Source organism: Mobula birostris, chromosome 24 (genome assembly GCF_030028105.1).
Source record: "Mobula birostris isolate sMobBir1 chromosome 24, sMobBir1.hap1, whole genome shotgun sequence".
Lineage (NCBI taxonomy): Eukaryota > Metazoa > Chordata > Chondrichthyes > Myliobatiformes > Myliobatidae > Mobula > Mobula birostris.
The window spans coordinates 49625058-49650617 of record NC_092393.1 but is presented as its reverse complement, the minus strand read 5'-3'; the positions used below and the strand labels follow the sequence as shown (position 1 = coordinate 49650617).

General features: G+C 38.8%; 1 protein-coding gene across 5 annotated transcripts in view; it reads right to left on the bottom strand.

The window, feature by feature from the left end:
- Positions 1 to 25560, bottom strand: part of usp36 (ubiquitin specific peptidase 36) — a 78441-nt gene that overhangs the window by 25459 nt on the left and 27422 nt on the right. For all 5 annotated transcript variants that reach the window (XM_072242479.1, XM_072242480.1, XM_072242481.1 and 2 more), the window contains 7 exons: positions 21385 to 21646; positions 20092 to 20310; positions 8036 to 8146; positions 6373 to 6475; positions 5812 to 5879; positions 3118 to 3188; positions 2269 to 2351 (listed from right to left, as the gene is read on the bottom strand). In XM_072242479.1, coding sequence (XP_072098580.1) covers positions 2269 to 2351; positions 3118 to 3188; positions 5812 to 5879; positions 6373 to 6475; positions 8036 to 8146; positions 20092 to 20310; positions 21385 to 21637 — 908 coding nt within the window. In that variant the 5' untranslated portion in view covers positions 21638 to 21646. The remainder of the gene's footprint in view (positions 1 to 2268; positions 2352 to 3117; positions 3189 to 5811; positions 5880 to 6372; positions 6476 to 8035; positions 8147 to 20091; positions 20311 to 21384; positions 21647 to 25560) is intronic.

Here is a 25560-nt window from a genome sequence, read left to right as displayed (position 1 = left end):
AGATGGATTGTGAGCAACATTCGGAAGGTGGTGTGGGCATTCACGTGGATGAGGGCCCAATTCATCAGTGACAGAGAAGTTCAAGATGCGTTCTAATTTGTGCATAATGGACTGTTTAATTAGAATGGGCCCTTTTCTTTTTGTTATTCTTTACTAATCCTTTAGTTAAGATTCATAAATATAATTCCTTTAATCGTATGCAATGTACTGTTTGTTATTTCATGGCACCAATTTGTACCGGGGTAGCATGTTACATAGCATCCACACAAACTAGGCTTTGGGGTAGGAGAATGCCTCAATCTCACTAATTTGGTGGGGCCAGATATTGCCTCCCCTAGACTTTTGCAGTCAAGAAAACCAGGGTGTTTCAAGTACAATCATGGAGTAACATTCTCCCTCTCAAAGAAGAATGCAAATTAAGTTAAAATGCCATTTAAAAATAGTATATTGCAACAAAAATATCATTAAACTCATACAGTAGAATGAAATGGGACATTAAAATTATCGGTTAATTTCTTTAAGTCATCAGGAAGGTGGTACAGGAACTTCAGAATTCACACTACGAGGTTCAGGAACAGTTATTACTCCTTAACTATCAAGCTCTTGAACAGGAGGGGATAACTCCATTCAACTTCACTTGTCCCAAAGCTGAACTGTTCCCACAACCTATAGACTCACTTTCAACGACTCTTCATCTTGTTCTCGATATTTATTGCTTACTTATTTACTGGTTGTTTGTCTTCCTGTTGGGTATGGTCTTTCACTGTAGGGTTGTATCTGGTGAACTATATGCACTTTGATAATAAATTTACGAAGAGTGATTGATAAGTTCATGGCCTAAGTAGAAGGAGACAATTTTAGAAAACCTAGTGCATTTATTTTTCCTACATTTACACACTTAGTCCAGTGGTCGTGGAGCATACGGATCCCTTCTTTGTAGAAGTCGGCATCTTGGACCTCCAGAAGTGGTCCACAGCAGGGGTGATTGATAAGTTCGTGGCCTAAAGTAGAAGGGAATGAGGAGAAACTTCAAACTTTCTGATTTTCACTCAAAGATTTGAACTGCACGTGCATGTAACAAAAGCTGTATAACTCATCTCCTTCTACCTTAGGCCACGAACTCATCAATCACCCCTGCTGTGGACCACCTGGAGGTCCAAGACGCTCTCGTTACATGCACGTGCAGTTCAACTCTTTGAATGATAATGCAGAAAGTTTGAAGTTAATAATTCATCACCTTCTACCTTAGGCCATGAACTCATCAATCACCCCTGCTGTGGACCACTTCTACAAAGAAGGGATCCGTATGCTCCACAACCGTTGGACTAAGTGTGTACATGTAGGAGGGGACTACAGTGAAAAATAAATGTGCTAGGTTTTAATTGACTCCTTCTACCTTAGGCCACGAACTTATCAATCAGCCCTCGTACTTTGAACTTTGAACAACTACATTGCAAGAATCAGGTGGAAAGGTTGGGGAAAAAAATAACATGGAGAATCATCCCCAGCTACTCTGCAGAATTTTGAAGTGACTTTTTCAAAGCAGTTCTGGGAGTAACCAAGCTATTAGTTTCACCAGGAATTATTATTTATTTTATTTGGAGATACAGCACATAACAGACCCTTCCGGCCCACTGAGCTGTGTTCCCCAGCAACCCACTGATTTAACCCTAACCTAATCACAGGACAATGTATAACGGCCAATTAACTTATTAACCAGCATGTCTTCCGACTGTGGGAGGAAAATGGAGCACCTGAAGGAAACCCATGTGCACACGGGAGAAACTTGCAAACTTTCTTACAGAGGATGCTGGAATTGAACTCCGAACTCTGATGCCCCAAGCTGTGACAGTGTCACACTAACCATTACGCTACCTTGGCACCCCTATAAAAATATTTATTATATATCACATGAAAAGCTGGCAGCAAAAGTTAGCACATGAAGGACTGCTCTTGTACAGCTTCAGACATTTACTGTTCAAAGCACAAACTGCTGATATGGTGTGTATGCAGAGATGATTGATTGATCTAAAGTAAAATACTTTTGACCTAAAAGGAAACAATGGTGTGAAAAGAAATCATTCATTCACTTTTCCTGTGCTTGGATACATGGTATATTCAATTTTCTATTCTCTCCCTTAGCTGAGGAAAAAGATTAATCATGGTACCTTCCTGATCAACACAGGTTAAACAGTTACTCAATGAGCTTTCCTACTTTCCGAATTCACAAATGTTAAACACGACTTACACATTTTTATAAACACTTACTTTGCACACATGTAAGCATTCTCCCCACTGAGAAAATCAGGTTTCACAAAGAGTTCAAGAGCTCGGACAATGTTGGGTGCTTGCTGGAAGACAATGCAGAGTGGTCAGACCAAAAAGGAAATGCTGAATAGGTATTTATTAAAAAATATATAACTCTACTTAATGTACACTAACAAAAATTGCTAATCATACAAGATACCTTCATAATATTCAAATGTATTTCAAATAACCCTCTCTGGCCATGCATTTGGCATAGTGTAGTGGAAACCCAGAAAGGGTTATTTGAAATACATTTGGATATTATGAAGGTATCTTGTTTGATTAGCAATTTACATCAGTGTTGGGTAACTGAAACTCATCCGATGGAATTCATAGACCTATCCCAAAAAAGAGATCTGATCTACTGAATAAAAATTCACTCCTGTGAAATTTAAGTCAAAAAAATTATTTTGAACTTTCTTTGACGTATGTACAGATGTTACGGCTTAAATGTTAGGGAAAATTAAGATGTGGATTATTTTATTTAAAGGCACAGTGTGGTAATGGGCCCTGCTGGCATAACGAGCCCGCAATACCCAATTATACCTATGTGACCAATTAACCTAATAACCCATACATCACTTATTTAAACATGTTAAAACTAAGAACAATCAAGGCAGACCAACAAGACATTAAGAAGACATCACTCTGATGACGCCCATTCAGAATAATAACTCCATTGAAGATTAACATTCATACTGAAGTTTACATTCCATCTTTTGGTGTAACTCAAACAGGACCCACACATGTGCTTCTATATTCAGATCATTTTTCAAAATTAACATTAATCCTTCAGAAAGACCCACTTACCCTTATTTCAAGAGCAATATCCAAATAAGGATCGTACGTATCCGATACACTCTTGCACATGGAACACTTAACTTTGGATGTAGAAAGTGAAGAGATTGAAATAAAAACATAAAAATACAGTCATAATTAATGGACATTTGATACCGAATGTGGAAACCCTCCCCCACTTGCCCTTCAGCCTCAAATCACCATTGGTAGAATTATAGTGTGACATCAGCTGCCAAAGTCTATGATGTAGCTTTCAGTTTCTGGGAATCCCTTCAAATGATGACTAATACTGAAAAGTGCACTTAGTCTGAAATACAACTTGTACTTCAAATGATCAATTCACACCTGTACATTATTCATACACATCTCACTATGCAGAGCAATGCAAGGCAATTAACTCATTCTCAATCCCTTCTCTTGAAAAGGAAAGGCTTTATTTTTTAAAAAATGTATCTTTTAACATTAGTAAGCTCACTGAAGGTAAGGATGATATTTTTGATGGAAGTCTTGGCTGTGATGGAGCATAGAACACAGAATAGTACAGCACAGGAGCAGGTTCATCGGTCCAGAATGTTCTGCCAAACCAGCTAAAAAGTAAAACAAAAACACCCAAAAAACTAATCCCTACTACATACACAATATTCATATCTCTCCATCCTCCTCACATTCATGTTCCCATCTAAATATCTCTTAAAAGCCTCTAATGTATTTGCCAGGCATCTACCAGTCTCAAGTAAAAAAAACTTACCTCTCACATCCTCTTTGAAACTGCCCCTCCTCACATTCAACCCACGCGTATTGGACACTTCTACCATGGAAAACAGACACCTACTGTCTACTCTATCAATGCCTCTCATAAACTTATAAATCTCCTCTCAGCCTGCGCCGCTCCAAAGAAAACAACCCAAGTTTATCCAGCCTCTCATGATAGCTCTAAACCAGGCAGCATCCTGGTAAACCTCGTCTGCACCCTTTCCAAAGCCTCAACATCCTTCCTATAGTGAGGCAACCAGAACTATATGCAACACTCCAGATGTGGCTTAACCAGAGTTTTATAAAGTTGCAAATTAACCCCTTGACTTTTGAACTCAGTGCCTCAACTAATAAAAGCAAGCATTCCAAGAGCTTTCTTAGCCATCCTATCAACCTGTGCAGCTACTTTCAATCATCTTAAAATTTTAAGATAAAGCACGAAATATGTACTGTTTTTTATAAATACAAAGGTTGTCTAACTTTTAATTCTACAAGAGGTGAATCTTACTCATTAGGATTGAAGGAAGACCAACAACAATATTTTCAAAGTCATGAATTCACTGCTTGAAAGAGCGATGGGGGCAGAAAGTCACTAATAGTTAAAGCACTTCATGTACCATAAATCTACAAAACCATGGACCACTTCTGGAAAGCTAGGTTTGTTTCAGCAAGGCACCTGCAGTCAGCATGGTTACAATACACTCAGTGGCCACTTTGTTAAGCACCTCTTGTACCTAATAAAGTGACCGCTGAGTGTGTGTACTTGTGTTCTTCTGCTACTGTAGCCCATCAACTTCAAGGTTCGATGCTCTTCTGTGCACCACTGTTGTAACATGTGGTTATTGGAGTTCCTGTCACCTTTCTGGCAATTTGAACCAGTCTGGCCATTGTCCTCTGACCTCTCTCATCAACAAGATATTTTCCCCACAAAACTGCCGCCCATTGGCTGTTTTTTTTTTTGTTTCTCACTCCATTCTCTGTAAACTCCAGAGACCGTTGTGTGTGAAAAATCCCAGGAGATCAGCAGTTTCTGAGATACTCAAACCACCGTTTGGTACCAACTATCATTCCACAGTCAAAGTCGCTTAGATCACATTTCCTCTCCATTCCGATATTTGGTCTGAACGTCTTGACCATATCTGCATGCTTTTATGCACTGAGTTGCTACCACATGATTGGCTGATTAGGTGTTTATATTAATGTGTGTACCTAAGAGAGTGGTCGCTGAGTGTAGGTCCAATGGCCTCCCTTGTTCTATAACTTCAAATGATCAATGTTTTCTAGCTAAAGTACGAGGAGAGATTTGCTTTCCCTGGAGCAAAAGGAAACTGATGGGTTACCCGAGTGAACAATATAATCAAATAAACTCTACTTGGGCTTCTAGTGGGACACCTGGCTGGAAGCCCAAGAAGAGTTTATTCATCAACTACGCTGGGAAAGCACAAGGTCCTTTTGTTTGAAGAACATAAAATTTTGAGGGCCGGATCCATGGTAGCTAGTAAGAATGTTTTACCCAAGGTAGGGATATCAAAAACAAAAACGCAGATGTCTGAAGTGAAGGGAAAGGGCTTTAACGGAGATCTGAGGGAATTTATTATTGTATGCATTTAGACAGGTAGATGAATAAACAAAGCACATAAAGATATGGAACTGAAGCAGGCAACTGGAATTCATATTCAGACTGAGATTCACCTTCAGATTTATCATACGTACATCAAAACATACAGTGAAATACGTCATTTGCATTAACAACCTACACATCTCAGAAAATTATCAGAATTATCAGAAAATCTCATAATTAAATTTAAGAAAAGCTTCTGCAGTTGGGCAATAAAGTCAACATAGATACAGTGGGCTGACAGGCCTCTTTGATTTTATCTCTTTATGACATTGCTCAAGTTCCCAGATTACTATTACATAAAGAATCCATTAACACTTTTTCAATGAACTTACCACGTGATCTAAGGTATCCGCCAAAGATCTGATGAACTAATGAAGTAGCTTGTGTTTGTCGATCCAGCCTTCAGGGTTTGTAAACGATTGGGGAGGGGGAAAAGATGGGTTGCAGGAAGAGAGAGACACTATTACACTCAGTTGGTGGATTATACTGAAGAAACATTGTTCACATAAAAGTAGAATTAACTCCATTTCACTGTAATCAAGGGGAGACAGAAGTACTCAGTAATTCAGCTGACTGTCCACTTGGTGAATTAAGAACATAAATGTTTCAAAATAACTACATTTTAATTACACTGTGTAATGTTGGGCCCCAGATCGGAAAGTCATTATCACAAATCCTGCCTGCCTAATTCGGTACCAAATTGAGTCTCAGTTGGCACTAAAAAAACACACACACATCTGTCAAATTGCTTCCTTCCGCTCCATGCACAGATTTTATCCATGAGAGTACTAGCATGATGCAAGGGGAAAAACAATTTTCTTTTAATAAGCAGGCACTTTGTTTACATCCTCACCAGTTGTTCTCAAATCAACAATATGCAAAAATTAACATACTTGGTGTAGCTGTTGAGACAAGCCTTCTGCATTGCATCAATGGTGTATCTTAAAAATTCATGTGCATCTTCTTGATTCCCAAATCGAAAATGTCTTGCTATTTCTGTAATTAATATTAATCATAGGAACATGAGGCAAAAAAAATTTCACATCATACAACTAGAATTCTAATACATTCTCACCATTGTTGGGGTATATTCTGGAGTTATGGTATATAATTTAAACAACAGCTAGTCTTCAGATATGAATGCAGATTGTAGATTAAATTTAAAATGCAGCCCTGAATAAAGTATCTTCCCAGAGCTGCAGACTGGCGTTGATTGCAAACCTGGAAACATCCATTCACCTGAAGTATCTGCACGTGCCACTGCAGAGCTAGTGGAATTAACATTCATCATGGAGGTCCTGAATGTTGGTATGAAGATGGAGATGTTTGAAAATTATATGTAATTCAAAGAAAGCATTGTAGATTAATTGTAACTGTAGAATTGTTGTGCTGTTACCTTTGATCTTTAGCATATAAGAATATCATGTAATATTCTAAAGGAGTTTCTAAGGTAAGGACATGTTCGGCACAGCTTTGTGGGCCGAAGGGCCTGTATTATGCTGTAGGTGTTCTATGTTTCTATGGGTCAGGTGGGCTTCTTTCAAGAGTGTCTCAAGTATGATGACTACTACTCGTTCTGCTGAATAAAGGCTTCTACATCCACTAGCTTCAGTGTCTCTCCAATGAATTTGTTCACAATCACAACCACCATAAAATGTGACAGGCATTTCTACTTTCTGACTCAGATTTATCACGTGTATAATCGAAACATACAATGAAACTTGTTGCTTGTGTTAACAATCAGCACATCCAAGGACGGGGGCAGCACGCAAGTATTGCCACAGGTTAGCTTTGTCTACTTTGGTCACATTTCTATTATTCTCATAATAACATGATCTGAAGAAAATGGCCTTTGGAAAGATCTTCCAAATACATTCTGGGAAGGATGCTTCAAACAATTAGCTACAACTGTGGGTGGTGGCGGATGAGTGGTGTTGGGATTAGACTGAACCAATGTTTCATACATAGTTACCTTGCATTTTAATCAAACTTACACAATACTGGAAGATATGACGGATTAATTTCATAATTTGAGTCTTGCAGTTTAGCAGGAAGAATACAAATAAAATTGTAGCAGCACATTAATCCAGTAAATTCACTACTTTACAAAGTTTCCCTCAGAAGTTATTGAGACTTGGTCAATTGAAAACAAAGGAATTTACTTCTCCAAGGAATAAGTATGAATTATTATAGAACCAAGGCTGATAGGTGGAATTAAGTGCAGGTCTGTGCATATCTCACAAACAAGAGAAATCCAAGCAACATCCGAGTGTGTGTGTTGACCTGCATTATCTATTTGAATATCAGAACAGGATTGAAAGGCTAATTGGCCTACTCCTGGTCCTCAAGTCAAAAATGTTGTCATTAGGTCCTAAACAGCAAATTAATACCATAATAAAACATTGTAAATCAAAGTACAGCAAGATTTTTAGTTAAAATGAAAATACTGTACATGTTGTAACAGATTGGAATGAATGGAATTTTAATAAGGTCTTTAATAAAATGAAATGTCAAAACACTTAATACACCAACATCCGGAGAAAAACTACAACTTACTTTTTAATTCACGAATGAATGACAACGGCTTGATAGCATTTCCACTATTGGCAAAGGCCTGTATCAGATGGTTCTGCATGATGCAGATCATACAAAACCCAGCCTGAGTACCTGTCAAAAAACAACACACAGATCATTTACACATGAAATGCAAGTTCAAAAATCCCACTGTTAGCCGTTTCATTGATAAATATCACAGTTAAATAAAAAAGATAAGTTCATAAAGGTCAATACTTGGTTAGAAATAAACTAATAAAAAGAAACCCAACAACTGGACTGAATATGTTCCAATAACAAACTGCATCTTGCATAAAATACATCCAAGAGGTTTTCCACAAGCAGGGAATTGGGAATGAAAACAGAACATGGTGGAAGAACTCAGCAAGTAAGGCAGCATCCAGGAACAGAGTAATAGTTAATATTTTAATTCGATGACCTTCATCACAAGTGCAAGGGCAAGAAAACAAATTTGTTTTAAGCTGCAGACAGGGGGAGGGGGGAGAAAACAGAAGTATGAGATAGGTGCAGGTCAAAGTTGTCAAGACAGCATTACTTTAAATACTGTCAATTAGACCACAGGCTATAAGACACAGGGGCAGAATTAAGCCATTTGGCCCATCTGGTCTGCCTCATCATTCTACAATGGCTAATTTATTATCTCTCTCAACCCCATTCTCCTGCCAAGTAACCTTTGATACTCTGACTAAACAAGAACCTATCAATGTCTACTTTAAATATACCCAATGACTTGGCTTCCACAGCTATCTGTGGCAAAGGATTCCATAGGTTCACAACCCTTGGGTGAAAGAAATTACTCTTTTTCTGTTCCATTCTGAGGCTGTGCACTTGGGTTCAAAATTCCCCCACTGTAGGAAACACCCTCTCCACACCCACACTATCTAGGCCTTTCAATATTTGATAGATTTCAAAGAGATTCCCCCTCATTCTTTTAAACTCCAATGAGTACAGGCCCAGAGCCAGAAACACTTCTCATACGTTAACTTTTTCATTCCTGGGATTATTCCAGTGAACTTCTTCTGGACCCTCTCCAAAGACAGCACATTCTGTTTTTAGAGATAGAAATAAATAAATAAATAAATACGTGTGGAGGAATGTGTGTCTATGAAAACTTATTGTACATTCCCAAACCAAAAGCCGTGGATTGACCAGGAGGTATACCATCTGCTGAGGGCTAGATCTGTGGCATTCAAGTCTGGCAACCCAGGTCTGCATAGGAAAACCAGGTATGACTTGCAGAGGGCTATTTCAAGGGCAAAGAGTCAATTCCAAGCAAGGTTGTAGGCGACATTGGATGCACGACAACTCTGGCAGGGATTACAAGACATTACTTCCTACAAAGTGAAACTCAATAGCATGAATGGCAGCGATGTTGCACTAGCAGATGAGCTCAATGCCTTCTATGCCCGCTTTGAAAGGGAGAACATAACTACAGCTGTGCAGATCCCTGCTGCACCCTATGACCCTGTGATCTCTGTCTCAGAGGCTGATGTTAGGCTGTCTTTAAGGAGAGTGAACCCTCACAAGGCAGCAAGCCCTGTTAGAGTACCTGGTAAGGCTCTGAAAACTTGTGCCCAACAACTGGCGGGGATATTTATGGACATTTTCAACATCTCACTGCTATGGTCGGAAGTTCCCACCTACTTCAAAAAGGCAACAATTATACCAGTGCCCAAGAGTACTGTGAGCTGCCTTAATCACTATCGCCCAGTAGTACTCACATCCACAGTGATGAAATGCTTTGAGAGGTTAGTCATGACTAGACTGTACTCCTGCATCAGTAAGGAACTGGACCCACTGCAATTTGCCTATCGCCACAATAGGTCAACGGCAGATGCAATCTTAATGGCTCTTCACACAGCCGTAGACAATACAAACACCAATGTCAGGATGCTGTTTGTTGACTATAGCTCAGTGTTTAATGCCATTACTCCCATAATCCTGATTGGTAAGTTACAGAACCTGGGTCTCTGTACTTCCCTCTGCAATTGGATCTGGAAGATCACAATCTGTGCGGATTGACGATAATATCTCCTCCTCGCTGACAATCAAGGAGGCACATCAGGTGTGTGTGCTTAGTCCACTGCTCTACTCTCTATATACCTATGACTGTGTAGATGGGCATAGCTCAAATGCCATTTATAAATTTGCTGATGATACAGCCTCTGTTGGTAGAACCTCAGATGGAGATGAGAGGGCGTACAGGAACAAGATATACCAGCTGGTTGAGTGGTATTGCAGCTACAATCTTGCATTCAATGTCACTAAAATGAAAGAGCTGATTGTGAATTTCAGGAAGGATAAGACAAGGGAACATGAACCAATCCTCAGAGGGATCAGAAGTGGAGAGAGTGGGCAGTTTCAACTTCCTGAGTGTCAAGATCTCTTAGGATCTAACCTGGTCCCAACATACTGATGCAGCTATAAAGGAGGCAAAACAGTGGCTATATTTCATTAAGATTTTGGAGACATTTGGTTTATCAACTCAAACATTCAAACTTCTAGAGACGTGCTATGGAGAGCATTCTGACAGGCTGCATCATTGTCTTGGCCGGCAGGGGATGGGGAGGCGGTGCTACTGCACAGGACCAAAAGAAGCTGTGGAAAGTCAAAATTAGTCAACTCCATCTTGGGTATGAGCCTCTGCAGTACCTAAGACTTCAAGGAGTGGTGCCTCAGGAAGGTGATATGCCTTATTAAGGACCCCCATCACCCAGGGTACATCCTCTTCTCATTGTTACCATCAGGAAGGAGATACAGAAGCCCGAAGGCACACACTCAGTGATTCAGGAACAGCCTCTGCCATACGATTCCTAAATGGACATTGAACTCATTAACACTATTTCTGTGTTTGCACCATTTTTAATCTATTCAATATACATGTATATACTTACTATAATTTATTTACTTATTTTTCCCTTACTATATTATCATGTATTACATTGAACTGCTGCTACTAAGTTGAAAAATTTCACGACACAGGCTGGTGATAATAAACTTAATTCTGATTCTGCATAACCAGAAACACTGGTGATGGAAAAAAACCTAGTTTACCGATAGTATTGCTGCTCTTGAAATTAGTATTGAGTTCAAAGTGTTCAGATGGAAAACAAGGTGCTGGTCTTCAAGCTTACATTGTCAGTGCTGGAACGGTGTAGAACACCAAAGAGGCAGGAGTATGAGGGGGACAGAGAATTACATTAACAGGCAATGGAAGCAGTCAGGTTTGCTAAATAAAGTTCAAAGTAAATTTATTATCGCCATATACCACCCTGAAATTCATTACATTAGCTCTATTTCTTCACTGCACACAGTCTCATCAACTTCACCAGATTTTACCACTTGCTATAAGCTAGGTGCAATCTACAGTAGCTAATTATCCTATCCTATCCTACCAACCTGCACTTCTGTGAAATATGGGAGAAACTGTTCACAGAGAGAAAGTGACAACTTCACACAAGCAACACTAAAGGTCAGAATCAAACCCAGGTTACTGAAACTGAGAGGTAGTTAGATTATTACTGCATCACTGTGTCGCCCATCAATGTTTCTTTTTAAAACGGAAGTAGTGGGAGGTAGGGAGATTAAGGAGCAAGTTCAAGCAGGATGATAAATGTTTAAACTAGAACATCTTTGGAAATAGGAAAGCCAATGGCAATTCTCTTTTCTCCCTCTTGCATTATATCCATCCCTATGCCAAGCCACAAGATACAATAAAATAGCTGGTCTTTGAAAACAGGATGCAAGCTGTTAAAAGATGCACTGTACAAATTATTTGGGTTTTATACTTGGTTCAGTGATTTTTTATTTGCTCATACCATTGGTGAAAATCAAGTACTTTCAGTCACGAAAGAAGAACCAAATGCGTCTCTTCCAGTTCCAATTAAATTGATCATGATACACATTAGAAGCTGCCTCTTTGATACCTGAGTTTTTAACAACGTTGGACTTTATTCACATCACAAATGAGCACATGAACCCAAATTCAAGATATGACTGATCAGTCCATGCACAATAGATGCAATTTGCGAGTACAGAGGATTCCAGTTAATTGGCCCATCGGTTAATTGTGGCAGCTGCTTATTCGGAACAACACTAATCGAGAAAGGGATCCCCTTTGTCTATATGAGACACCATGCAGTTTAATTGGGACAGGAAACTGGTGCTGAACAGTTCCTAACTAACATCAGTCACGTGCTCTGTGTGGCCATCAGACCATTACACCGTGCTTACAGCAAACAATTTTTAAATAGCCTCAGCTGCATGTGCTTATGTTACGCTATCCATTTGGAATGACAGATGCCAATTCAAAAAGCAGTGATTTTTGATCATTTTGTTTTTTTATTTTGACTTTGGAATATCACAACACTACTTCATGCAGGAAGGCAATGAAGACAGTCAACTATCACTGATTTTGTTCACTTTCAGTCAAAAGAACATGGCAATGTACACGGGAAGAATTGCTGTGTCGATAACTATTAGACCATAAGACATAGGAGCAGAATTTGGTCGTTCAGCCCATCATAGCTGATCCCAGATCCCACTCACCCCCATACACCAGCCACCTTGCCGTTAAACAAGGAATGAATACAGTTTTATAGTTCTGCAGTAATATTGGTAGTGTTCTAATTTGTTCTGTATTTCATTTAAATAGATTATTTGTTAATTAGTTAAATGGTAGTTTACCTTTTTGATATCTTTTTAACAATTTCCACGAATTTTTGGCTATTGGGGCCAATGTGTCCCAATAACCAGAATCCACTGTATATTCTTGGGTGCTCTCTAAACCACTTGCTATCATACAGGTATAGAGTAAAAGAAAAAAAGATCCTTGGTCTGTTTCAATTTGTGTCTTTTTGTTATTATCAGCTAGATTTAAGTCAAGGAAAATGGCTGACGGATAAGATTCACTTCATTTGTCATGTACGTTGAAACATACAGTGAAATGAGTCGTTTAATAAAAAGATTTAAAAAGAAAGAAAGAAAGAAAGGAATCACTTGCGTTGAATCAAATTGAGGATTATGCTGGAGTCAAAACCAGTAATAACAGCTGGCACTGTAAAGTGATTTTGCTAACCACTATCCTACCATGGCACCCCACAAACAAGCAAAAAGAAAAGATGCAGTAATTAATCAAACAGCAATAGAAACAGGGCTGAGGTTTCTGCTGCAAGGAATGCTGAGAGAAGCAAAGGATAAACAACTGCAGTGATAAAAGTAAGTAATCTGGTCACCATGAATATGCAAGAAGCGACACTCAGGTCAGGACAAACACAGTAACAGCACTGCAGAGCTTTGATTGCTCAGACCAGAAGCAAGACGTCAAGAGAACTAGTTTGCCATGACTTCTCAACATAAAAAGTGTATTATCAAGAACAATTGTAAACTCAATGTTCAATTGAAAGGGAACTTATCCAAGACATCATGTTCCACAGTGGTAAGCAGTACAACAACTTGGAAGTGATCCTGGGAATGACAAATGATGAGATGAAGCAGCTGAGCATTATCAATAAGCACAATCCATACCGGCACCTTGCCAATGGGCAAATTCACCATTTATTTAGCCAGTACTTAAATAATGGAAATTCTATAATTAGTGTAAAGCTATTATTGCCAGGCCATAGGATTTTCAAAGAGAGATGAAATTGGCATTTCAGAAAGATACACTTGCACCCTGAATCACTGGAATTTAGTTACTTTCCCCAAGCAGCACAGGAGATCAACCCTTCTACTCACAAACCCACTCCACCACCACTACCTTATCAATTCTTGTCAGTCATCTTACGTAGACACTCCTGCACCTAGCGTCACCTTATATACATACAATCTATGCATATAAGCTATCTTATGTTTATTGTGTGTTTTTAAAAAAAAATTGTGTTCTTTATATAATTGTATTTTTTGGTGCTGCATCAGATTTGGAAGCAGAGAAACAATTATTTTGTTCTCCTTTAAACTAGGGTAATAAATCTTGAATTACAGTAGCTCAATCTAATTTAGAAATAACAAAACTCTGTCAAATTCAAAGTGAGGTGGTGAGATAGGTGGGGAGGAACTTGACAGGATACACGTGCCTTTCCTGTTGCAGAATACAAGGATCTATCAAGCCTGCTGTGTGGCAACAACGGCTGCTTCTACAAAACCAAGAGCAAGTATCATTAGAGCAGCACAAAATCCAAAATAAAAACAGCCATATGGTGCTGGAATTTCACAGCGTTCAAGCAATACTCAATTTCATTATCACAAACAACAAAATGCAAAATCCTACAATGTTCCCCAGGTTTTTTGCCACCAAGCCCTGCAAGTATATTTCCAATGAGTTGATTCATACGGCGAGCACACAATAAGAACAGTTATCGAGTCCAAGAGAGCAAAATATTTTTCCAATGATTTATCAACATGTATGGAATTTTACACTTGAATAAAACCTGCTGATACAGAAACATTTTGAAATCTACCCCTGTACAGCAGTCTAACGTCACTTATTAATTAGATCATCTCTTTCTGAAATAAAAGGAATCACTTTTATTTCATGCAGATCTAAAGCAATTCATCATTAATATTAATTCTTCAAATGGGAAACTAAATATTATCCCACTATGTTTGAAAATATCAAACTCATTTGCTTTTCAGTTTTTTTGAGGAATTAAGATGGTTTCCCACCCAAATTACAATGGATTTAGCCAGACATGGTTAAGACAAAAGCTGTCCTCCAGAGAACTAATGAGACATGTAGATGGATTAGGAAGAGTTAATAGTTTTAACTGTATCCTCCCCAAGGTGTTTCGTTATATGATACAGCTACTAATATATTCCAGTTTCAGAAACAGCTATATGGTGACAGAAACTGTAATATAATTGCAATTTTATATTCTATCTGCATGGGCACCATTAAAAAGTAAAGTAATTTTCTTCATTCCTCTCAGATATTTTAGGAATATTACAAGATACTGCAGCATAGTGTTAGGTTAGCAGAGGCCTGTACTATTTGATCTGAAGATGACACCCAACCTCAGGAGTTGGGAAGTTTATAGTGAGGCAATTAAAAATCAATCCGGAGGAAAAAAATTAGTAATGTAATTGTCACAATACACCAGCATGTCCTGAGTTCACCAACAATTTTCAAGGAAGGAATTTAATTCCTTGGACAGTCTGGCCTACACATGACCCCAAACTCACGGCAGTAGTCTTGAACGTTATTCAGTTCTAAGTCAGTTTATTATAGCCTCACCACTAGCAGACTGAATATGTGAGTAAATATTCATTCATTCCATTGTACATCATCTTCCCACAACAATCCTAAAATCCACCCAGTACAGCATTGGTAACCTAAACATTTCTAGGTTATCACTTCCGTTAATTTGACTTGAAAGCTGTTTACCAAATCATTTCTAAAATAATACTTGTTCCAACTTGTACTTTCAACTCCACTTATCCACTTATAATTCAAATACCTCAATGACATGATACAGATGCCTCATAATTGGAAATTTGCAAGTTTCAGGTACTTATTGCTTAATGTTAATGCCTTTAATGCTCAAACGCCTCAACAAGGTCTTCCCTCAAATGCTTTCTTTCCATATTAGCTTTTTCCAACTACTTTTAAGTTAAGATCCCAAACAAGAAAACCATGCCAGGGCATGTTTCTCTATTGTTGCGCTCGCCCATTGGCAGCCAAAACAGGACACAGTATTCCCAGTATGTTGGAGAACAACCTCCCTTGTGCTCTAGCTAAGTGATTTTGGAAACTGTTATCCTGCACTGTTTCAGCATTTAATGTCACATTGGATATAGACAAAAACACAGGAAATATTAAAAGATTACTGGTCTAGGACTTAAATCCATTTTTATAACTATAATTCAAATCATTAAATACTTTTCTTCATGAAGGAAGATTTCAATTGAACCAGGTGACCTTTGGCAATTCTTTTCTCAATTTTGAACAACCTTCAGTTAATGAAGTGCTTCCTGATTTCACCCACACAGCCTGCTTCTAATTATAACATGATGCCTCCTTCTCACTAACTGCTCTTTCAATCTTTTAAGAAGGTCCTTTTCAAGATCACTCCCTCAACTTTCAGAATGCAAGGAAATGAAAGCAAAAAGATTCTTGTAACCTTTCTTTTCTGCTTAAACATTTAAGCACCCATCCTTCATGTAATTCTGTACTGTACTCTTTCCAAGGTCAGTGATTCCCAGCTGAAGCACATTGCCAAAACCAAAACCAGTATCTTCACTGAATTCAACCAAGGCTCTGAAATACATGGCCCCTCTGAAGATGGATAGAGATCACACTGTGAATCAGGGAGCTGTACAACAGAAAGGATAGTTTGGAGTATTGTCTTCAGTCCTCATTTCAGAAAGGATGTGAAAGCTTTGGAGAGCATTCAGATGTAATTTCCCAGGATGTTGCCTGGATGAGAGAGCATGTCTTATGGGGAAAGTTTGAGCAAGTTAGGACTTTTCTCTTTGGAGTATAAGAGAATGAGAGAGAGATGACTTGATAGAGAGGTAGAAGATGACAAAAGGCAGAGATTGAATGGATAGCCAGAGCCATTTCCCCAGGGTGGCAATGACCAATACGGGGAGGTATCATTTTAAAGTGATTGGAGGATGTGTAGGGAGAACATCAGAGGTAGGTTTTTAATCTACACAGAGAGTGGTAAGTGTAGGGAACCGGGGTGCTGGTAGATGCAGCTATGTTAAGGGCATGTAAGAAACCGTAAGACAGATACATGGAAGAAAGAAAAATAGAGGGCTATGTGGGAGGGAAGGTTAGATTGATCTACGAGTAGGTTGAACAGTCAGCACACTATCATCAGCCTGGTCTATGCTGTACTGTCCTGTGATGTGCAGCAGAGAGTTACCAGAATGTTTTGTGGATTGGAGACTTCAGTTATGGGGGAAGAGATTGGATACGCTGGGTTGTTCTACCTGGAGTGAAGGAGGCTGAGGGGTGAGCTGAAAGAAGTATACTAGATTATGTAATCACTGACAAGAGCTGGTGGAGGCAAATGCAGTCATTACATTTATCAGGAATTTAGGCAAGCTTTTGAATAGTGTATATTTAATTGCTTGAATTTAAATTTCCCACTGATGCAGCAGGATTTGAAGTTTTGCCTCTGGATCTATAATATAAGCACAATCATACACTTAATGGCCTTTTTATTAGGTACTCCTGTATACCTGTTCGTTAATACAAATAGCTAATCAACCAACCATGGAGCAGCAACTCAATACATAAAAGCATGGAGACATGGTCAAGAGGTTCAGCTGTTCCTCAGACCAAACATAAGACTGGGGAAGAAATGTGATCTAAATGACAATGACCATGGAATAATTGTTGGTTCCAGACGGGGTGGTTTGAGTATCTCAGAAACTGCTGGTCCCTAGGATTTTCACACACAACAGTCTCAGGAGTTTACAGTGAATTGTGTGATAAACAAAAAAAACTCTAGCAAATGGTAGTTCTTGTTCATGAGAACAGTCAGGAGGGTGGTCTGACTGATTCAATCTGACAGGGAGGCGACAGTAGTTCAACTAACCAGCGTTACAACAGTGGTGTGTAGAAGAGCAGCTCTGAACACACAACACATCGAACCTTGAAGTGGATGGGCTACGGCAGTAGAAGACCATGAAGATACACACAAGTAGCCTCTTTATTAGGTACAGAGGCAATTAATAAATCGGCCACTGAGCCAGATGTGGTGGAGGCAAATACAGTAATTACCTTTAAGCAGCATTTAGGCAAGCTTTTAAATAAGCGTATATTTAATTGTTTAAATTTAAATCCTTCAGCTGTTGCAGAAGGAGTTGAGATTTTGACTCTGGATCAATAATACATGCATATGTATATATGCTAAGATTCCTTTCAAATATCTATTTAAATACTTGGAATTTGTGTTGAATGCAGCACCTCCTATACAAACACTCCATGAATTTCATTTTAAATGCATCCCTTATCTTATGAGCCCAGTTCCATTCCAATACTGTGATTCCTCATCAAATTCGACTATGGGAAATGGTAACATCAGAAGTTATACCACGGCAAAGTAAATAATGACAAGTTTTGTTCCAAAGACAGATATGGTGCAGATTCTTCCGCAACATATCTCAGAGTAATAGAACTGCACTAGCTTCTGATGATGAGCACAGCAAAGTGTGCAGTGATTTATAGCCTGCTCATTATGGTGAGCAAGGTTAAACAAAACTCATATTCACATAAAAAAAAATAACAGCTGCAGGAAGGCTGACAATTTTCTTCTGCTTTCTAGGTCAGAAATCTGAAAGAGCTTTGAACATCTATGAAATAGCTTAGTTTTAATAGGCAGCACAGGAAATAACAGAGCAAGACAGATGAAAAAAAATATTGGTCGTGTATTATCTAGCACAAAAAAAAAATTGCGCTCTGAGTGAATACTGCAATGTGCATCTGACATTTTATACACAGCTTTCACGTGAATGGTCTGAGCAATATGCATTTGCTTCACCACAATTTAAAGAGTTTAGCTTCATTTGTTATATGCACAGCAAAACAAACTGTGAAGTGCATTTTTTGTGTCAAATTGAATCAGTGAGGGTTGTGCTGGGAACCCCAACAAGTGTCGCCACATTTCTGGCACCAATATGACGTGCCCATAACCCTCTAACCCAAAACATATGTACGTCTTTGGAATGTGGGAGGAAAACTGGAGCACCTGGAAGAAATCTGTATGGTCATGGGGAGAACGTACAAACTCCTTACAGCCAGCAGTGGGAATTGAACCCCGACTGATGATTAGGCGCTACCATGCCGCCCAGTGCCACAGGGACCATGGTGTCCAACTGAAAACAAATGAACTTGTCTGGGGAATCACGCAGGCATCAATTTACATCTCAAAAATTGTACTCTACGGCAATTTTGTGCCCAATTAAACAAAGATCAAATTAAAAGAGGGCACCAAATCAGGATTAAGGCAATATGTGATTTAATCTTATCAAGAGAAAACATTTGAATATGACAATGATGTTTCTAAATTACCTGCAATAGCATTTGCACGAGGATGATTATTTTGTGAAAAGCAGTTCATTAGCAGGGTCACTAATAATTTAAAATTTTGTACAAATTATGGTATTATAGTTAAAGATAAATATAGTTAACTGATTATCACAATGCTGTCTTATTAAAGAGTACTGTGTGCAAACTGTTTCCTGGATTCCAGTAGTGACAGCAGTTCTAAAGAATTCAATTGAAAATTAAATATTTGGCATGTTTTGATGGGGTGAAGGACATTATATAAATGCATTTTTTTTTCTTTATCAGCAGCAGGCAGTAGCTTACTTTAATAATTGATTTGCAGGTGTTATTTTCATCGCAGTCAGGTCTTGTAAGGTCAGCACATAGCCTGCAGCTGACTGCACCAGACTGCTCCAAAAGCTTCCTGAGCTGGTTAAGTGGCAATAAAATTAAACTATTCATGACTCACCAAGGAATATAACTCGGTACGTTTTAAAGCCCCCACAATCCAAATACAGTGATCCTTAATGCAAAAACTAGAACATCAATACTGAAAATATTTCTGAATGTGAAGATGTGAAAAGTTCTCTCCCTCCTCACTGCTCCTCCCACAGTGCACCCGTTAACTCCAACACTGGGAACACAGCCCATATTCTGGGGCTGACACCTCCATAATAAACCTCGAGTAATCTATCAACCATTTCAATCTTTGTCTACTTTACAGTGACATGACTGTCTTTCATAAAAGATTTCAGAAAGAAGCAGTTTGATTGCCAAAAACAAAATTGATTTAAACTCTGTCCTTGATTTTTTTCCCCCAGGATGCTGCAGAGAGGGTAGGTTCTTGATTAGTCGGGGCACCAAAGATTACGGGAAGGAAGGAAGGATAATGAGGTTGAGACGGATAATAAATCAGCCACAATGAAATGGCAGAGCACACTCGATGGGCCCAATGGCCGAATTCTACTCTTATGTCTTACGGTCTAATGTAACTACCAGAAATGCATAATAATTTCAAAAAATCTCAAATGCAGCAACTTACATGTCTTACTGTGCTCTTTTGATAGGAGGTAATTGGCCAGTGGTGGTGTATAAGTCAAGCATTGTATAGTGGAGTTCAGGAAGCAGGTATTCCCAAGATTGTGCAATCCAGCTCCAACTCTGTACACACGCACCCATTTCATGGACAGCTTTTCCATAGGAAATAAAATTTTCTGAGGTGCCGGGATGCCGTCATTTGGAATGCTGCTTGTTTCATAAACTTGAATATAAAAACAAACAGGATTTTTGGGTACCAGCTAGGAGAAAAACTAAACCGTTAATAAAATGCTTTACAGTTCCACTACTTCAGGTTTACATTTACAGACACCTGAGCTGACATAAAAGTTGTGCTAGAACCAATTAGGAGCTGTGGCAATAAATCCAAACATTGAAGTGACATTTTTGTTTTAATACATATCCAAGCTTAAAACACTTCTTGAAAAGTACTAAACTGTGTTTTACTAAAGTATTCAAATCAGGTTACTTTCCCTCCTTTAACATTATGTCCAAAATTTGAAACTAAAATCCAGTTTCTAAACAGGTCCACAGAAATCGACATTGCCTGGTAGCTTTAAAATTTCAAGTAGATGTTACAAAATAAGGAAAAGTACATGCATAATTAACATCTGATCTTTTAATCACAGGACTGAAAATATGTTAAATTAACTTTCAATGGTTTATAAGACACAAGTCTTTGTCAGCAGCTACTTACAGCAGGAAATTTAAACACTGCTGAACAAAAGCTACTGCAAAAGGTTTGTTTCACTGTTACAGCATTTCTTATGTCAGAACATTTGAGATCACAATTGCAGAAATAATGCTATCCATTCACAATAACTTTCTGAATCTGGCTTTTACTGCAGGATTTAGCCATGATGTTGGCTTTTCATGGCCCACTCAGAAAATACTATCATACAATTAAAATCGAGTACACAGGAGCTAAGGCACTGAAATCGGCCATTCACACAAACAAGTCCAAGCCTCACAAGCCTGCCACCTTTCTTCATTTAACACATCACCTCTCACTCACCTCCATGCTGACTCAGACATATTTTAAGAGTCTGCCTTGCAGGCAAAGTTCAAAGTAATTTTATTATCAAAGTACATACATGTCATCATGTACAATCCTGAGATTCATTTTGTTGCGGGCAGTTCTGGCATTTAGATATTTTAACTGAGATTTGCAAAGAGTTAAGTTACCATAAATATCAAGTGTTCCCAAAATGGAGCTAATCACTATATTCATTGAACTTTGGAATGCAATCACTAATAAATGCTGTTCAGAGTGGCTTACCTTGTTTCTTTGTTGGGGCAGAACAAGCATTTTGCTCACCAGTAGCCCCTTCAGGTTTTGGGTTCAAAATGACATATTTGCTCTTCAGTGAGTCTAGCTGGTAGGAGAAGCTCTTGCTGGCAGGCTCAAATTCAATTTTCTGAAGAAGAACCTTCTTAGCTGAAGCTGCCAGCAGTTTGTTGAGGTCACCTTCGTCAGCAGAATCTTTTCGTCCGGGCTTCAGTGCTTCTTTCAATTTGTCTACTATAGGCATGGTGCATCACTGAAAGGCAAAAATGCAACAATCTAATTCATCTTCCGCCAGCAGCACACTGAACTAATCAATACAAGAATTATCTCAGTCAAACAGCAGCAGTATGATAAACCAAACCCATCACAACAAGTTTACTAAAATAAGTGAACTTGGATTTGGAAAACTAATCATTCCAACAGTGGTTACATATTTAAGCTACAGTTTCCAAAGATGGAAATGTTTACTTTTTAGGTAGAACCAAGGATAGCTCAACTTAACCCTGAGTTTTGTAAATCTCTGTCAAAACGAAGTTAAGACAAAAATTCTCCAAACGATACAACCGATGAACAATTGTAGAAGTAAAACACATTCCATTCAAATGTCTGCAACCATAAAATACTTTAAGATACTTTAGTTTTCCTCTTCTGAAAGAAAAAAAAACAGATCTGATCCCCCAATTGTGGTTTAATCAAACAGGAATTCTAATCTTCTGTTTATACAGAAAGCAAAAGATATTCTACCTCCTCTACATAAATTTCTAGGAACTCAGCAGACAGCAAAGTATTACTGTCCATAATTTATGCAAAGGCTGCAGATAGATGTTAATTTTCTTGTCCATTTTGGTTAGATCCTGATAATTAACCAAAATGTTTATTGTGCATTTTATTTTCCCACTGCAATTCAAAATACGTTTTCCTGAAGACAGACAAATGAATTGCAATTATCAAGAATCATCCACTGGAATTAAGACCTGGAAAAATCATTTAATTATGAGCTGATAAATGGCCAGGAACACAAAGACTTGAACAATTTAGGGGCTAGTATCACATGCAAGTCAAAGCTCAAAGTAAATTTTATTCTCAGAGTACACATATTTCACCATAAACAACCCCAAGATTCATTTTCCTGCGGGCATACTCAGCAAATCTATAGAATAGTAGCTATAACAGGATCATTGAAAGATCAACGTTGTATCTTCTTTGTAGAAGACAACAAATTGTGTAAATGCAAATACAAATAAATAGCAAAAAAATAAAGAGACATTGAAATAAGATAAAGAATCTGTAAAGTGAAATAATTGGTAGTGGGAACATCCCAATGACGGGCAAGTGAGCATAGATGTCCTCTTTTGTTCAGGAGCCTGATGGCTGTGGGGTAGTAATTGCTCTTGAACCTAGTGGTACGAGAGCTGAAACTCTTGTACCATCTATCTGATGGAGCAGCGAGAAAAAGAGCATGGGCTGTGTGGTGAGAATCTCTGATGATGGAGGCTGCTTTCTGATGACAGCATTTCACATAGGTGCTGGGCCATCACTTACTGGGCCGAATCCACTACCTTTTGTAGGATTTTCTGTTCAAAGACATTGGTGTTTCCATACCAAGCTATGGTGCAGCCAGTCAATACATTCTCCACTACACATTTATATAGAAGTCTGTCAAAGCTTTGGATGTCATGGCATATCTCCACAGACTCCTACGGAAGTCACTCACCTCCAGATACCCCATGATCGTTCTGAGATGCAGGGTACAAATTAGGAACACAATGGAATACCATTCAATTGCTTGGATGAGTGCAACCCCAACAACTCTCAAGAAGCCAGGCAACATCTCGGACAAGCAGTCCACTTGACTAGAACCTCATCAGCCCCCTAACATATTCCACTTTCTCGGCTACTCATTACATATAATGGCTGGGTCTACAAAACGTACTGCAGCTGCTTGACAGCACTTTCCAAACCCATGTCATTTATCATCAAGAACAGCAGCTGCAAGGGAACACAAGCACCTGCAGATTCCCCTCCAAGTTACACACCATCCAGGGTTCGAAACTGTCAGTTCTTTACTCTCAATAGGTCTGAATCCTCATATTCCCCAACCAACAGCAACTTGAGAGCACACTTATACAGGAAAACCAAAACACCTGTTTTATCACCACCTTTTCAAGGACGATAAATGTTGACCTTTCCGGAGACACCCGTATTCCAAAAGTGAAGATCAGGTCTGTCTAATTAATGTACAGGCAACAACTGGGTTCAGTTTTTACACTGATTGTGTTAACAAGCCATAAAATACACCAAGAACACTCAATATAGTAACCAAACCTCCACAGTATTGAAATGAATGGCATCAGAAGGACCAAGACTGATAAAGAACAATTAAGGGTGAAGCGAGAGAGGAAAATGTACACAAGTTAGACTTCTGATTTTAATAATATTACGGAAGCCAAAGTCAAATTTATTGTCACAGGCACAGGTATAGTGAAAATCTTACAACAGGCACAGACCATCATAAGCAGCATTCACAAGAAGATCTGACATAGATTGAACAATTTTTACTAGAAAGAAAACAATGAGAACAAAGGTTGCTCATATGTGTAGGCATGCCCATAATTTGGGTGTTCGTAACCCGGGAGCAGCTGGCACACATGTACTTAATCTCATTTGTCAATGATTAAATGAACCTTGGTATAGAATGCTGCAAAAAGCCAAACAAAAACATCAATCATAAAAGGTAAAACAAGTATAGTATAATTAATTTTGATGGAAGAATTAATTTTTTCAGTACAATGAAAATAAGAATTAACACACCGTATCCAATTCGTAGTGATTTAGCTAATTTCATTCTCACTTACAGAAACACCATTGAAAACAGGCAATCTGGTTTCGCAGGGATTATATTCCAAAACTGACTTGAGCAAATACAGAAGAACCCATGAAAGAATGGCTAACTGTGAGGCAGAACTACAATTGATTTCTCAACAATTAACCAGTTTTGCAAATACATTGTTCATCATAACAAGTAGTTTAGCAAATGAAAGCAAAGGATCCCCTCCACGCATGCAATTATTGCTCATCCCTGTCTTGCATTTTATGCCCATCTTTTTCTTTTCTGTGATATTTTTTTCACTCCCACTTTTCTCCATACTTCTCTTCTTCCCTGGTCTGCATCTACATCAAACACATGTAGCATAGTGGTTATCACAACGTTTTACAGTATCAGTGTCCCAGGTTCAATTCCCACCATGCTGCCTGTGAGGAGTTTGTATGTTTTCCCCAACACAGTGTGGGTTTCCTCCAAGTGCTCCAGTTCCCTTCCACAGTCCAAAAACATATCATTTGATAGGCTAATTGGTCACCGTAAATTGCCCCGTGATTAGCTGAAGGTTAAGTCTGGGGTTGCTGGGTGGTGCAGCTCAGAGAGCTGGAAGGGCTGATTCCGCTCTGTACACCTTATCCTCGTTATATGCATCTTTAGACAATGCGGATTCACAGTTATGCGAGGAACCTATTTCTACCAACGTCTCGTTATATGCGTCCAAAACTCACAGTTATGCGAGGAGCACTGCTTTCCTGCCAATACAAGTCACGTGCACATACCTCACAGTCTCATTGTTGGGACGAGAAGCATCGCTTTCTCGCCACTACAAGTCAGATGTGTGCACGCCTCACAATCTCTCTCCCGCCACTCCGCATTGGTTTTGGCAAGGTGTGGATGCATGATCTTAAACTTCTGTTGGTTTTACCTATGGTGCAGTGATTTTGCACTTGAAATATTTAACTATGCCTCCTAAGCATCCGATGTCATGTCCTGGGCCATCAGCCGAGCGGCAGAGAACCGCTTTAACACTTGAAAAAAAGTTGGAAGTTATAAACAGCGCAGCATCAGCTGAAGGTAACACAGCTCTGGGATGCTACTGCCGGGAACAGAATCTTGCCTCTAAAGTTCTTTTGTTGCTTGACAATGTGCCAGCCCATCCTAAACATTTGGACAGCATTCATCCTAACAGTGCATTTCCTGCCGCTTAACACAACATTGCTGATTCAACCACTTGACCAAGGTGTAATCCATTCAAGGCGTACGTATTTTTTTTTCACCTCGAACTCTCTCTCAGATGCTGCAGGCAACAGACAATTTTGAAAATCCTGGGAGTTTACCAACGGTGA